Source organism: Eublepharis macularius, chromosome 1 (assembly GCF_028583425.1).
Source record: "Eublepharis macularius isolate TG4126 chromosome 1, MPM_Emac_v1.0, whole genome shotgun sequence".
Taxonomy (NCBI): domain Eukaryota; kingdom Metazoa; phylum Chordata; class Lepidosauria; order Squamata; family Eublepharidae; genus Eublepharis; species Eublepharis macularius.
In genome coordinates, this window is record NC_072790.1 from 37120843 (window position 1) to 37135153 (window position 14311).

Genomic DNA, 14311 nt, shown 5'->3' on the forward strand with positions numbered 1-14311 from the left:
GCTCCACGGGCAGCTAAGGATATGCTGTGCATTTTAAAATGAAGAAAGCTGGCCCAGATTATTCCATTTAAAAACTTTGTCCTTCTGTTCCCAGTTACCTCCCTTGCAAGCTGCTGCCACTCCAAACCAGCAAACGAGGATTTAGGAAAAAGTCAGGCATTTTTCTTTCAGGGCATGCAAATATAATCAGTTGTAAGTACCAAAAGGTGAAAATGCTTGTCAAAAGTAATAAACAAAATACACTGAAGCAGTTAATTGAACTCAGTGCTGTACTAATCACTGAAGAAAATAAACTAGTTCATCTTAGTTCGGGGGAACAAAAATTTCTGACTCCCACAGATGTATGAATCAGAGTGACATCCTTTGGGGGTTTCCCCCCCTGTTGATTAGTGGAAGAGTCAGGAAGAGAGAAGAGCAATTCCTCATTGTATGTCAGGAATTCATATGAGGGAACCATATGAGGGTCAATAGAGCTTAAATTGTGGGTGTAAATCCTGAAATAGAAAATGCCTAATTGCCTCTCTGGTACCTAAAGAGACAATAAATACTGTGGTTTTGGGGGTGGGCAGATGACAAAATCAAAACACAGTGATGTACACATGCAGAAGATTCTGGACTCAGAGTATAATCCTAAGTGCACTTACAAAGGAGTCGGGCTTTTTTTCAGCAGGAACGCGGTGGAATGGAGTTCCGGCACCTCTTAAAAATGGTCACATGGCCGGTGGCCCTGCCCCCTGATCTCCAGGCAGAGGGGAGTTTAGATTGCCCTCCGTGCTGCCGAGCGGCGTGGAGGGCAATCTGAACTTCCCTCTGCCTGGAGATCAGGGGGCAGGGCCACCGGCCATGTGACCATTTTCGCCAAGGGCGATTTAAACTTAAAAAAAAACTGCCCCCCCTGTTCCAGCTGACCCCAAGTGACATTATTGTGTGGTCTTGAGTTCCACCACTGAGTTCCACCACCTCTTTTCCCAGAAAAAAGGCCCTGCTAAGGAGTAAGTCCCAGTGAATGCAATTCTGACTATACATGGTTAAGATTGCACCGGCTTCTCTAGTTGAAGCATCTCCAGTAGAATACCTGGTAAATACCCTACTATCAGAGTAGACAACAGTGGTCCATATAGACCAAACTCTTCGAAGCAGCTTCATAAGCAACCATGTTCTCAAAGCAGCAATGCCTCAAATCCCATATTTACAGCAGAGAGTGAACTTGAATTTTAAGACCAGCTAAAGAGGAGGGAGGAGTTTCACTCAGTTACTGGCTCTGTATACTAAAGCTTTTTCTTCACTGACAACATGCCTTTTTTTGAAAAGTAAAGGCAAACGACACTTCCCTGAAGCCCCTAATAACTAGACCGATTCACTTACTCAAGGCTCTGATGGTTAAATTATATTTTCATGACAGCAGCATATTAAGTACATCACCGTTTTATTAATATGCAAAGCCTGCAGAAAACTGGATCCAGCCATTTCAGAAACACCAAATCACACAATAATGAAAAACCAATCCTGGCTCTGCCGAAAATATTTCAACTTGAAATTACTTCTGACATCTCATTAAGTGAGAACACAACTGAGTAGAACCTTACTAATTCCTGCTTCATTAATCTGCATCTGCTAATCTTCAACCACAGTAACTTCCAGGGAGAAAATAAGGTAGTCTGATAATACTTCCCAGCTTTAAAAAAAAAATCACAAGTGTCCCCTGCATTAACACTGTGGTGTTTGTTTCTTACGTAAAATACATCGCAGGATGGTTGCAGCAATGAGGACATGTCACGAAAACTCAAATCACCAAGAGACTAAAACTGACGCCTGCAGTACAAGGGGGGTAGTCACACAGAGCCAACCTGAGTTTTGTTGAGAAAAGGCCGCAGTGATAACTAGTCTTCCAAACAACTTCGAAGACAGGAACCCAGAGTGCCACAAACGGGAGGGCAATGAAATACAGCAGGGCAAAATTCACTGTACATTTTAATTTGGTAACAATTCAGAACACAATGTATTGTCGAAGGCTTTCACGGCCGGAGAACGATGGTTGTTGTGGGTTTTCCGGGCTGTATTGCCATGGTCTTGGCATTGTAGTTCCTGACGTTTCGCCAGCAGCTGTGGCTGGCATCTTCAGAGGTGTAGCACCAAAAGACAGAGATCTCTCAGTGTCACAGTGTGGAGAAGATGTTGGCAGGTCATTTGTATCTACTCAGGAAGGGTGGGGTTGAGCTGAGTCATCCTGTAAGAGTTTCCCAGGGTGTGGAATGCTAATGGCGGGAGGCTTCACTGTATCCTGAGGAGGTTCTTTTGCATATGGATTGGTGCTTGATGTGCTAATCTTCTCTGCAGGGCTATTGTCGGGTATAGAGTGTTTTGTTAGCCTGGTGTTTTTCAGAACTGGAATTCAGAACACATGTGGCACAGCAGCGGTGACAGGCAGAAGCAGGACTGAAAGATCTTGGGGTTGCAGCACACAGTTCAATTACAATGTTGGCTCCGTAGTGTGGCCATGGTAAAAAAGGCAAGCTCCAGACTGAGAATTAAACAGCCAATGTTGTAATGCCCCTTTACAGATCTACGGTGCAGAATCATTTGGAAAACTGCATACAGCTCTGGATCCTGTATCTGGGGGGGGGGGAGATATCGCAGAGCTGGAAAAGGTACAGAAAAGGGCAACCAAGATGATTGCAGCACCTTTCCTAAGTGGTGGAGAGTGCCCTCAAGGCATAGCTGACTTATGGCGACCCCTGGAGGGATTTTCATGGCAAGACACTAACAGAGATGGTGTGCCATTGACTGCATCTGTAACCCTGGTCTTTGTTGGAGGTTTCCCATCCAATCACTAACCAAGGCCGACCCTGCTTAGCTTCTGGGATCTGACGAGATCAGGCTCATCTGGGCTATCCAGGTCAGGGACCTTTCCTAAGAGCTTGGGGCTTTTCAGTTTAGAGCTAAAGATTATAGGGTGGGGAAAATGATCAAGGTTCATAAAATTAGATATGGGTGGAGAAAGTGGAGAGAGCAAACTTTTTCTCCTTCTCCCATATAATGCTAGAACTCAAGGGTGCTCGATTAAGTTGATGGCCAACTGATCCAGGACAGACAAAATGAAGCCCTTCTTGTGGAAGTTGTGGAATTCACCACCAGTGGGCATGGTGATGGACACCTGCATATATGGCTTTAAAAGAGGATTAAACAGATGTATGGAGGAGAAGCTCATCATTGGCTACTAGCCATGGTGGCTGAAAGAACCTCTATATGCAGAGGCAGCAAACCAGTGACTATGGGTGGAAAGCCTTGGCTTCTATGTCTTGTTTCTGGGTTTGCCATGGCAACTGGTTGGCTACTGTGTGAAAGAGATTGCAGCACTGGATGGACCACTCTGATCAAGGCTCTTATGTCATTATGGGGACATGTCCAAAAACGTTCATGTTGAATGCTTGGCTACCGGGCTCTTTCTTTTTCTTTATCTTTGATACAACTGCCAAGTGACTGTTATAGTTAAAACTGAGCAGCTGAGTTTCTGATCTTTGGGACTGTGGGGTTGAAACTGCTTTCCTTCCACTTCCCAATCATAGGAACTTTGCCAAATGAGGTCACATAAAGTTCTGCCCTACTGTATGAGAAGTGAGGTTCTGTACAGTCAAACGCATTTCATTCCACGGGGCCCAATCATGCTAACTTAACTGCCTTCTCCCCTGCTATGCAGTTGATTTGGAGTAAGTAGCGCTGAAATCAATGGGACTTATTTCTAAAGAAGCACGCACAGGAAATACATTAAGGGGAAGAAAGCTGGGAGGCGAAAGAGTGTGGGAAAATAATGGAACTTTTGGGGATGCTCAACTTAACATAGCAATCATAAAAAAAACTACTTAACGTTGCTTGCCACCTACTGAAAAAATTGCCCAAATTACAATCAAGTTCATAACTTTTGAAATTATTTCTTTATATTGAGCACATACAGAATGCCTTTTCATCACCATAAAGTCATTGTAACAGCCAGCCTTCATCCGTTCCCCCCTTTTATAGGCAGGAAAGTTTGTCAGCAGCTGATTATTGCAGGACTGGACTTCACAATTAGCTACTAAAAAGTAACAACTAGCTATCAAGATAATCAGGAACCCCATTCACAGTCCACAGCCTAGTACAGTTTAGGAATATGTGCGGTGCATGACAGAGAATGGGAGGGGAGGTAGCATAGTATAGCCCGATCTCATTCTATCTCAGAAGCATAAGCAGGGTTGGTACTTGGCTAGGGGACCACCAAGAAAGACTCTGCAGGGGAAGGCAATGGCAAACCACCTCTGCTTCTCAGTTGCCTTGAGAGCCTCTTGCTGGGATTGCCATAAGTCAGCACAAGTCATGAGTTGAAGGCATGTACGTAAGACAGAACAGAAGCAGCTCTCAGTACATCTCAGTTTGGGTACATAAGACCTTTTCCTATTAAAGATTGCAGGATTCATTTGCCCTCTGCCTATCAAGAGTAACTGCTCGATGTGGAAATATCTCTCTTGAATGAATGTTGATGACCATAAGTATCACGCAAGCTAAATCAGACATCCTAGATTTCGTCTTTGCTTTTTAAAAAAAATCTACATATCGCTAAGGTAGCTGTTGGAAAGACATGCTGGAACTGAGGCCTGGATGATGTACTTCTCCAACCTTTAAAGTCCACGAGTGAGTAAAGGATAGTTTCTCTGCCAATACTCCCCACATCAGTCTTGTAATATCAACCAGATGGTTGGACAGACAGGCTGGTTTGACACATTTCAGTTACAGGTGGATAATCCCACTTTCTCACCTAGAAAATATTACCGTTACTTTTCATGCTTGAAAGAAAATTGTGACTTCCCTGCAACAGAAATGCTACTTAAGAAAAATACATTTAAGTTCTTTGCAACAACTGGGTTAAGAACTGTGCATTTATTGCACCGAACACATGCTCCGGAAGACCATACAAAACACCAGCGGAAGGGCTTTAATCTCAAAACAGCCCTGCAATGTGCAAACGTGGCAGACACAGCAGGTCCACGACAGCCCATTTTGCAGCTCACAAAGGACTGCTCGTTCACAAGTCCCCAAAGAAAGAAATGCTCTGCAGCAGTGACCTTCGGAAGCAGCCTGCAGCTTCAGCACCATGGTTAGTGCTGCTGGTTCAGTTTGGAAACACAAGGCTTCCGCCCATCACAGAACGCTTTTTCAAAATGCAGGGGAAGGACTCTATGTCATCATATGGCTTACGTGCAAACCTAGCACCATGAAGTCAAATTAAACCTAGAATCCATCCTCTTATAGATTAGGTTCAGAATAAAACTGAAGCCCAGTTTCTTACATAAAGTCGTAACTTTTATTTGCAGAAGCTTGCTGAAATGAGGGGAAAATATTCAACTTGGGCTCAGCTGGAACAAGAGGATGCTCCAGTATGAAATAAAATCATATGAAATAGGTATGAAATAAAATCCTAGAGAAACTAGCCTGACTACTCACTTGATCAAAGAGAAAGCCAAAACAATCCATAGGAGCTGATAGGGCACTATACTACAGTATAAAGAAGCTGGTAAAGAATTTTTTAAAGATTAAAATATATAGCACCATAAGATCCTTGCAATCATACGCTTCATCTACTATGAATTTCCATCATGCCCATAAGAAAAGACCATTTCTCCAACCTGCATGATATAGCAACAAGGGTCTAACAGATTTTATAGCGTCAAAACGTGCAAAAATCATAACTGGCAATTAATAATTAAGAAGCATGACAATTTACTTCTCAACTTCAAATTATAGGCTACTCCCTCTATATATTTAGAAAAGGTATATGATGCCTCTTCAGAGACCTGCTCCGGGAGGCTTACAACTGAAACTGTAAAAGTGTATTTATTTAGAAAATGAACAGCTTAAACAGGGTCTGCTTTTGGAGTTTCTCTTGGGCTGGTGCCATTCCAAAAGGTACAACATTTTTATTGTGCAGGGCCACTTTGCATCCGCTTGATTAGGCATGATAGAACAGAGGTTTGGTGTAACATATCCTTACCCCATTCTTATCCCATCTAGGTCTTAAAGCCAATAAGCTGTTCGGCCAGAAAAAGACAGCAATATAAAAAGTTATTGCTGTTCAGTATTCATTAAAAACAATGTTTGATTGCAGCAGCTATATATTTACATACATCCAACGCTGTATTAAAATCCAGGTCCACTAACAGAGTCATTAAATGATAGTTAGAAGAGCGAGCAGGCTTCTTATTCAAATGAGGATCTGGAAATTTTCTTCTCAGAACCAAATAAATTACGCAGAAAAAGAAGAAATGCTCAGTAGTTTCTACCAAAGACACATAACAGATGCAAACTCTGAATCCCCTTTCTTGGCCTGTAAATTGTCCACGTAAGACAGAGTGGAAGTGAGTTCATTCCAGCAAGAAAAAAAGATCTCCGATAACATGGTACCATAATACTATAAAAATAATATGGCAACTGGTATTGATTAAAACATGAATATCCAAAATACATGGGCGAGCATCCATGCCACTTCCCTTCCTGAAGACCATGCCATTCTTCCACCAGAAGAAGGGTGCTAACCAAACTATAAGCACCAGTCTTCTCTAAAGCCAGCAGAGAGTCACAATCTAAATGAAATGAATACAGCTTATCTATGAGCAGGTGAACCCATCCAAGTTTAAAAGAATCTAATACTGACAGTGAAACTAGTGATTCTTTACTCTCTAGATTAATTACAAACCAATATTTAATAACCATTAACCAGGCTAGAAGAGAAATAGTCTTCTGCCCAGTTTCCATTAACAAGGAAGATGAAGCAATACATCTAGGACATGCGAAAATCGATCTAAGAAAATTTGTCTGAATTATATCTGGGCGCATACCCAGACTATCAATTCACAATGGAGTAGCATACAAAAACAGTGAGGTTATTTTTTCCCAAAATGCATCCGAAGCTGCAGGGACATATTGAGCCCCTATGATGAAAAAAAACCTCCTTAGAACTGCAGCTGTACTCTTGGCTTTCATAGATATCTCTTTAGCATGCAAAGTCCAAAAGAGTGTACACTGGAATGTAACTCCCAGATATTTATAAGATTGAACTTCTTCCATAATGTGACCTAAAATATTCCGGATTAATAATTTCGGCCTACAAGATCTAGCAAAAACTAAAACCTTGGATTTTTTTGGATTTAATTACCAGATGTTCATCAGCACAATATTGTATCAATATCTCTACTGAGCAACGCAATCCCACTTGGGTTACTGATACCAGAGTTGTATCATCTGCATATAGTGTGACCAGAACTAGATGAGTCTCTACCTTAGCCGTGGAGGATGCAAAGACAGCATATTCAGTCTAGGGGCTAAACAGTTAATGTAAAGATTAAACAAGGTTGGAGAAAGGACCCAGTCTTGTTTTACGCCCCTCCTGACCTCTATGGGAAAAGATTAAAGAGCCATTTACACCATAGCGGACTCTAATCTGAATATTAGAGTAAAAAGACAACTAATTAAAAAGAGTAGCCTAAGTGGTATATTTATCCTGCATAGCTTCTCCCAGAGTCTATCCCAAAGGACCATATTGAATGGAGATTTTAGGTCAAAGAAAGCGACATATAACCTACCCTGTTTGGTTCTAGTATAATTCTCAGCCATACGGGCGAGGGCCACACAATGATCAGTTGTTGACATACCCCTTTGAAATCCAGCTTGTTCTATTCCCAACAGATGCTCAAAATCCATCCCAGTTTTCAACTTAATGAGTAAGTGGTTCGTATAAAGTTTCCCAAAAGGTATGTAATTTTTCAGGTCGAGTTTATTTCCCTTTTTATAAATAGGAACCACTCCTGCCAGACCACAGGAGAATGTCCAGAATAATCAAAGGTCTGAAACAAGTGTGTCAAAATTGGGGAACACCAAGTGCCAAAATCCTTGATTAAATCAGGTGGTATACAATCAGGCCCCGTCGCCTTGCTTGCTTTAAGCCAGCAATAAGGTTTAAGATGAGAGTTTCCATAGCTAGAGACCAAGTAATCTGTCTGTCTTTACAAGCCTATATAGCCTCAATAGTTGGTGGTAGGGAAGCGCATCAGCTACAGATAAAGACGTAAAGTGTTCCAAACACTTATTGCAAGAGAGACAATTATCCGTATTTTGTTTTCTTTGAGCTAATGTTGTTAATGATCCTCCAAAAGGCTCCTGTGTCCTTGCTGGTGGATGCCTCAATCAGGTCAGCCCAAGATTGGTGGATATCACAGTATTACATATATTACTCTTGCTCGCGCACAAACCAGAGGGATAAGCGAGTGAGGTGATTGGTTGATGACTGAGAGTGTTGGCGGAGTGAACTGCTGTTTCAGTCACTGAGTGGAGAGAAAAGAGTCAGTCTGGGAAAGCAGGCAAGCTGTGTTTAAGCATTTCTGAGAGAAATATAACCTGTGTGGAAATCTGAACTCTTGTGTATCTGAGAGGAACCCATTCATTCTGTCTAAAGCAGGCAAACTGTGCGTGTGCCTGAGAGAAAAATCTGTGTGTATTTGAGTGAGAAAGCAGGCAAACTGTGTGGGCAGCCTGAGAGAGAAAGTTTATGAAGATCTGAGTGACTGTGCCTAAGTAAAGCAACTTTAAGAACAAATAACACTCTTTGAAACCATCAAGCTTAAGAAATAATATGAAACCAATACGCTTCTTGTAAAAATAAACGTTTATTTTGGGTTTTTTTTTATCCCAGAGTTATTCCTATATCCCATTCCTTTCCTCAGGGCCACATAGTCCCACAAAGGAGCCTGACGCTTGGGCATGTTATTAAAGGGGAAATTTAAATTATTTCGGAATATAATTCCTTGTGGCAGCAATCTAATCAGAGGGGACAAGAAAAGGGTTAAAGGCTAAATCTATCTAAAGAGAGAAAGGGGCACATAACAACTACTCCCTGGCACAACTGTGCTAAAATCTATCAATAACCAAGCAAGCAATTTGAGGCTTTTCAACTGCATACTCTTAAAGTGATCTAGGGGACTGTATGCCTGAAATTGTGGTCCATTACATACTGGCATGCCCATGTGAGAAATGGATTATATATAGCACAAAAAGCCAAGTTTAGGCATAACACACAAAAAATTCTGGTAAAGCACTGAAATCGCTCAAAAAGGTATCTTGGATTTTGGTGGCTAAAAAAAAAGCAGAAAAAAATGACATGTAGACAGACAATTACACTAGAGAAAGCTGTATTGGTAGATTTACACAAGAAGACCCATGAATTCACACAGGATGAATGATGAGAGTGTGGAATGTTTTATTGATTCAACCTCTGTCAATTTCAAAAAAAATTATCATGATGTCTAATTTATACAATTATTTTAAGCGTAATTTTAGTTGCAAAAGATTATTCTGTACTCTGCATTCTTGGCCATCTGTAGTATGATTAAGAGGAGAGCTTAGGGCAGTAGCGCACGAGCAGGTACACGTTTCGTGCAGGAAGACTTACATGTACTTACTTCATTTACAGCCTGCCTTTCTCCCCAATGGAGACTCGAAACAGGTTACCTCATTCTCTTCACCTCCATTTTATCCTCACAACAATCCTATGAGGTAGGTTAGATTGAGTGTGCATGACTGGCCCAAGGACACTCAACAAGGGTCTATGGAAGAATGGGGGTTCAAACCTGGGTCTCCCCAGTCCATAACGTCATAGCTCTGAAATGTGATCACAATGCTTACAACCACCACAGCAAAAAGTGAATGAGAATCTAGGGAGTAGGAAAACAGCTATTATTGGGAGGACAGAATGACCTTATATACACTGACTGGTTTGGGTATTCAGTTACATGCTTCTTAGAATGCAACGTGGTTGCAGAAATTGGGACTCAAGTGATGTGTGAATATCTAGTCCCAGCATGTGAATAGAATCTTTATAAAGGGCCAGGGCTCATTTTGAGGGGGAACGCACAAGAACGCAGTTCCAGCAGTTCCCCAAAGAGGTCACATGTCAGGTGGCCCCACCCACCTGACTCTGGGCCATTTTGGGCCTGTTTCGTCCTGGACTGGGGCCGAAACGGCCCGGATTGAGCCTCTGATGGGTGGTGGATCACTCTCCTCTTCAGTAGTGGCCTGATCCTGACCATTTTGGTCCCCTTTTCGGCCATTTTCAGCCCCTTTTTGCCTTTTTGGGTCCAATTTTGGCCCTGAATGGCCAGGATTGGGTCCAAAGCAGCCAGGATAGGTGATGTCAGGGGGCGTGGCATATGCAAATCAGTTATACTAATGACACATTTCTGGTGCTGTCAAGGGGCGTGACATATGCTAATGAGTTATGCTAATGAGTTCCTCCAGGTCTTTTTCTACGAAATGACCCCTGTAAAGGGCTATCTTTATAAACTGTGCATGAAATTAATCCATTTTCTCCTTTTATAAAGTTACAAAGCATATTACTGAGATGTGCTTATTTTACTAAAATTGGCAACTAAGGGGCTTTTTAAATACCCATACTTAAAATGAATGCAAACATAATTTTTAAGTTTTAAGTAAGACTAGTTCTTTCTGCAGATACATGCAGAATTTTTTTTTTTTAATCAGACACCAAATATGGTCAGTTTTAGATTTTGTTACTCTAACTACAGTTGAGGTGCCCATCTTAGAAGTTTTATTCGTTAAGGCACTTGAAATATTACCAAATTAACTTTGCACTGCCCAGAAGTTCATTTTCATATTGCTAATGAAAAGCACTCCATTTCTAGAGGCTTCAAAATTTCCTTAGTGACATTAAACAAACAGGTAGTATAGGGAACCTCCCTTACAGCACGCAAAGCTCTAAGGAAGACCAGCAACAAAGAGAACAACTTTTGAAATAATACCTTTTGAGGGATACTGACAATGTAAACGATGGCTTTTCTATGCACAATTATTAGAAAGGTTTAAACTAGATAAAAAATTATGAAGCTTTGACTCCAAAAAGACAGAGTTTGAAAAAGAGCTTTGTACAAATGATGAACACGTTTTTTCCAAAATGTACAAACTTTTGTTGAAATTTGAAACAGAAGAAGATGTGAAAGACTGTATGCTAAAATGGGCTAAAAAATTTGGGTATAATATACAAATGGACCAGTGGGAAAATGTAAAGGGGCTCAAATTCACTTTGAGTTCCACACTTAAAGAAAACTTTTATAAAATGATGTATCAGTGGTATACGTCTCCTGATAAATTAGGAAAATGAGTAAAGGTATGTCAAACAAATGTTGGAAATTTGCGCAACGTGAACATTTTATCATCTTTGTTGGACTGGTCTGAAAGCAAACAAATTTGGGTCACAAACTCATATGATAATACAGAAAATTGTAAAGATCAATATACAACTTAAACCAGAAGCCTCTTTGTTGGAACTGATGGACAAACAGTTGGAAAATAAACATGGTATCTTATTTCTACATATGACAGCGGCTAGGCTTTTATATGAGCAAAAATGAAAAAGTACAGTATTGCCTTCAACGGATGACTTGATTGTGAAAATGATGGAGTTAGCAGAGGTGGCTAAACCTACAGCTCTGATAAGAGATAAAATATGGGCTGTTTCCACACTACTTACCTTCATCCGGAACGTTGTGAAAAAAATGCAGAAGATAGCGTCTTCTCGTGCAAATTTTGTGCCACATCATGCAAAACTCGTGCGAGAAGACGCTATCTTCCGTGGTTTTTCGCGACATTCCACAGCGTTCTGGATGAAGGTAAGTAGTGTGGAAACGGCCCAGGTCTACCTTTACGGTTAACTGGAAAGCCCTTATTGACTTTCTGCGGGAGATGAGAAAAAATGAATTGATGATTTGAGGATTTGATTTCTAAGAAGATAAATTTGGGAAAAATAAATAGAAGGGGGCAGTACAGAAAAGGTAAATTTTGGAGGTATCAAAACTACAAGTATAATGTTTGTAAAGAGAAAAGAAAATGAAAGAGAAAATGAAAGAGAAAAAGGGAAAATGAAATATGTATTATTTTTCTTTGTTTTTTAATGTTGTTCTCTTTTTTCCCCTCTTTCTTTCAATTCTTTTTCTTTACTTTCTTTTTTAATCTTATTAATAAAATAAAAAGTATTCTGAGACAATGTAAACAACAAAGAAGAGTTAATGGATGAGTATTAATTTGACTATATTATCAATCTCAAATAGAGCACAGGCCTATCTCAAAAGTAATGCAACGCACAAGTGTAGACAATGCATATCTAAAATGTGTAGATAATGATTATCTAAAAAGATCCCTGGCCTTGATCCTGAGACGATTGAGAGAAAGCCAATTATATAAATATTCTAAATAAAGAAATAAAATCAAGCAGCAACACACAGAATCCCATTTACTTATGCCTGTACACATTTCCACAGTGTGGTGCAATGAACTATTACTCTACCTCCAACAGAAGAATTACTAAAGTTAGAGAAAGGCAACTGACAGTGAAATCCTAAGCAGAGTTACTCCAGTCTAACTCTACTTAGGATTTCATTGTTGGACTGGAGGAACTTCCTGCAGCCTAAAGTAGGAAACATGTTGATATTAGTGGACATACTTCACTATGCACGTTCCTGTGCCCCAATAAATGATAGCTTACAACCATCAGGCCAGAATACAAGATCCCGAGTTCAAATTCACAGGAGTACTTCAGAGGAGAGGGCTGCAAGGCACTTACGACTTCGGCCTCTTGGGAAATTTTAGCCAAACAACTCAGAACTCCTCGACATCTATCTAAGGTCCCAGCAGGAGACTGGCAGATCTAGAGAACCCACAGTGATACACCCTACGGTTATTTTGCAAGGCAGTTTTTCTTTGTCATCTTGCTTTCTTTTTGAACTGTGCTTTTAAAAAGTCCCTCCATTTTGCTGAGACTTCTAAATTCTGAAACTATCGAGTCTCTTTTTGAGCACTCTGAATGGTACTAAAGATAAAGGTATTACTAAAGGTATTCTTATTATATTCCCAAAGGCAGCATATATTCTGATTTGCTTCTTTTTTTTCCCCCTTGAAGGGCCTGGAATCCTTTCAGCAATGCCTATTTTTAACCTAATTACCTTCTAATTGGCAAGAAGTGTTAACTCCATGGTCTTGTTTCTTTTTTGTCAGAACTAGCACCCTAAAAACTTGTCTCTGGTTATAGGGATAGAGTCAATTCTCCACTGCTTGCAGTTACCCTGCAGCTGCTGGACAGCCACTGAGCCCAGTTCGAAAGGAGATGAGAAGTCCCGTGAGGTTGCCTAGCAACCACAGGACAGGTCTAACCACTTCTAGGTTGACCTCTTCTGACAATGGGCCCATCGAACAGCTGGCCACACTCTACCCCCCCCCCAGAATCTGCACCCATTCTGTCCAACAGGCGGCCCAATACTGCCTCCTTTGTTAAGTTAATCTTTCCTTTCAGCCAGATTCACACACAACACGCAGAATAAAGAAGTTCACCTAGAGAGAGCTGCTCCCAGGACAAAGGATGAATATTCCTTCAGCAACGGCTCGGTGCTATTCAGCCCATTAATCAGAAGTTGTAAGCCACCAAGGGAAAGCAAGTCTTTGGCATTATCCACCTACAAAAGAATGCATGAAAATTACATTTAAAAGTATTGATTGATTTCTGAGAGAGATGGTCATCAAGCCACCATATCAATAAAGCCTTTCTCCCCTCTCCCTCCAAAAAACCAAATCCAACAGCTGATGTAGGGTGCACCTACATCAGACATTGGATTAGTACCTCACTTTGCAAACAGGCTGTTATCATTCTGTGTGTGGGCAGGGCGCTGATGTCAGATCAGGCGTAAAAACTGGTTTGTGTCTTTCCATTAAGAATTTAAAAATACAAATCTACATCCAAACGTGCTTTTTAGCTACCTTCAAGGAGTAACTTTAAGATGCTTTAATAGGCAAAAACCAAAAAAAAAGCTCTTGCCTCAAGTAATACAAAATTGCCTCACTTAAAAAAAAACAAGGCATTTCACATTTGCAGAGACCAAATAACGGTGACTATTACAGCTACCATCAAATACAGATGGAATCAACTGCAAATTCAAACAACGCGTTTAAAATCTTCCCTAGATAATTATTTCTAGTAGAAGGAACAACACTATCAAATGAAAACAAAGCTCTCCGTTCTTTAGAAAGTCATTATTCGGAACTTGGGTGAGTTGCATATGCAATTTTAAAAAATAAAATATTGCTAGCAGAGTTAAGACAAAAGTATCTGAGGTCTAATCGTATTTGTATTATTGACTACAAACCCACTGTTACCCTAAATGGGGGGGGGGATCTCCTTGTGAGTTGGAAGAATTAGAAGCAGCAAGAGGGGGAAACTAGCAGGATC

General features: G+C 40.7%; 1 protein-coding gene across 1 annotated transcript in view; it reads right to left on the reverse strand.

The window, feature by feature from the left end:
- Nucleotides 1-14311, reverse strand: part of SIL1 (SIL1 nucleotide exchange factor) — a 78027-nt gene that overhangs the window by 37298 nt on the left and 26418 nt on the right. The window contains exon 8 of the mRNA XM_054995553.1: nt 13420-13541. Within this exon, the coding sequence (XP_054851528.1) occupies nt 13420-13541 (122 nt within the window). The remainder of the gene's footprint in view (nt 1-13419; nt 13542-14311) is intronic.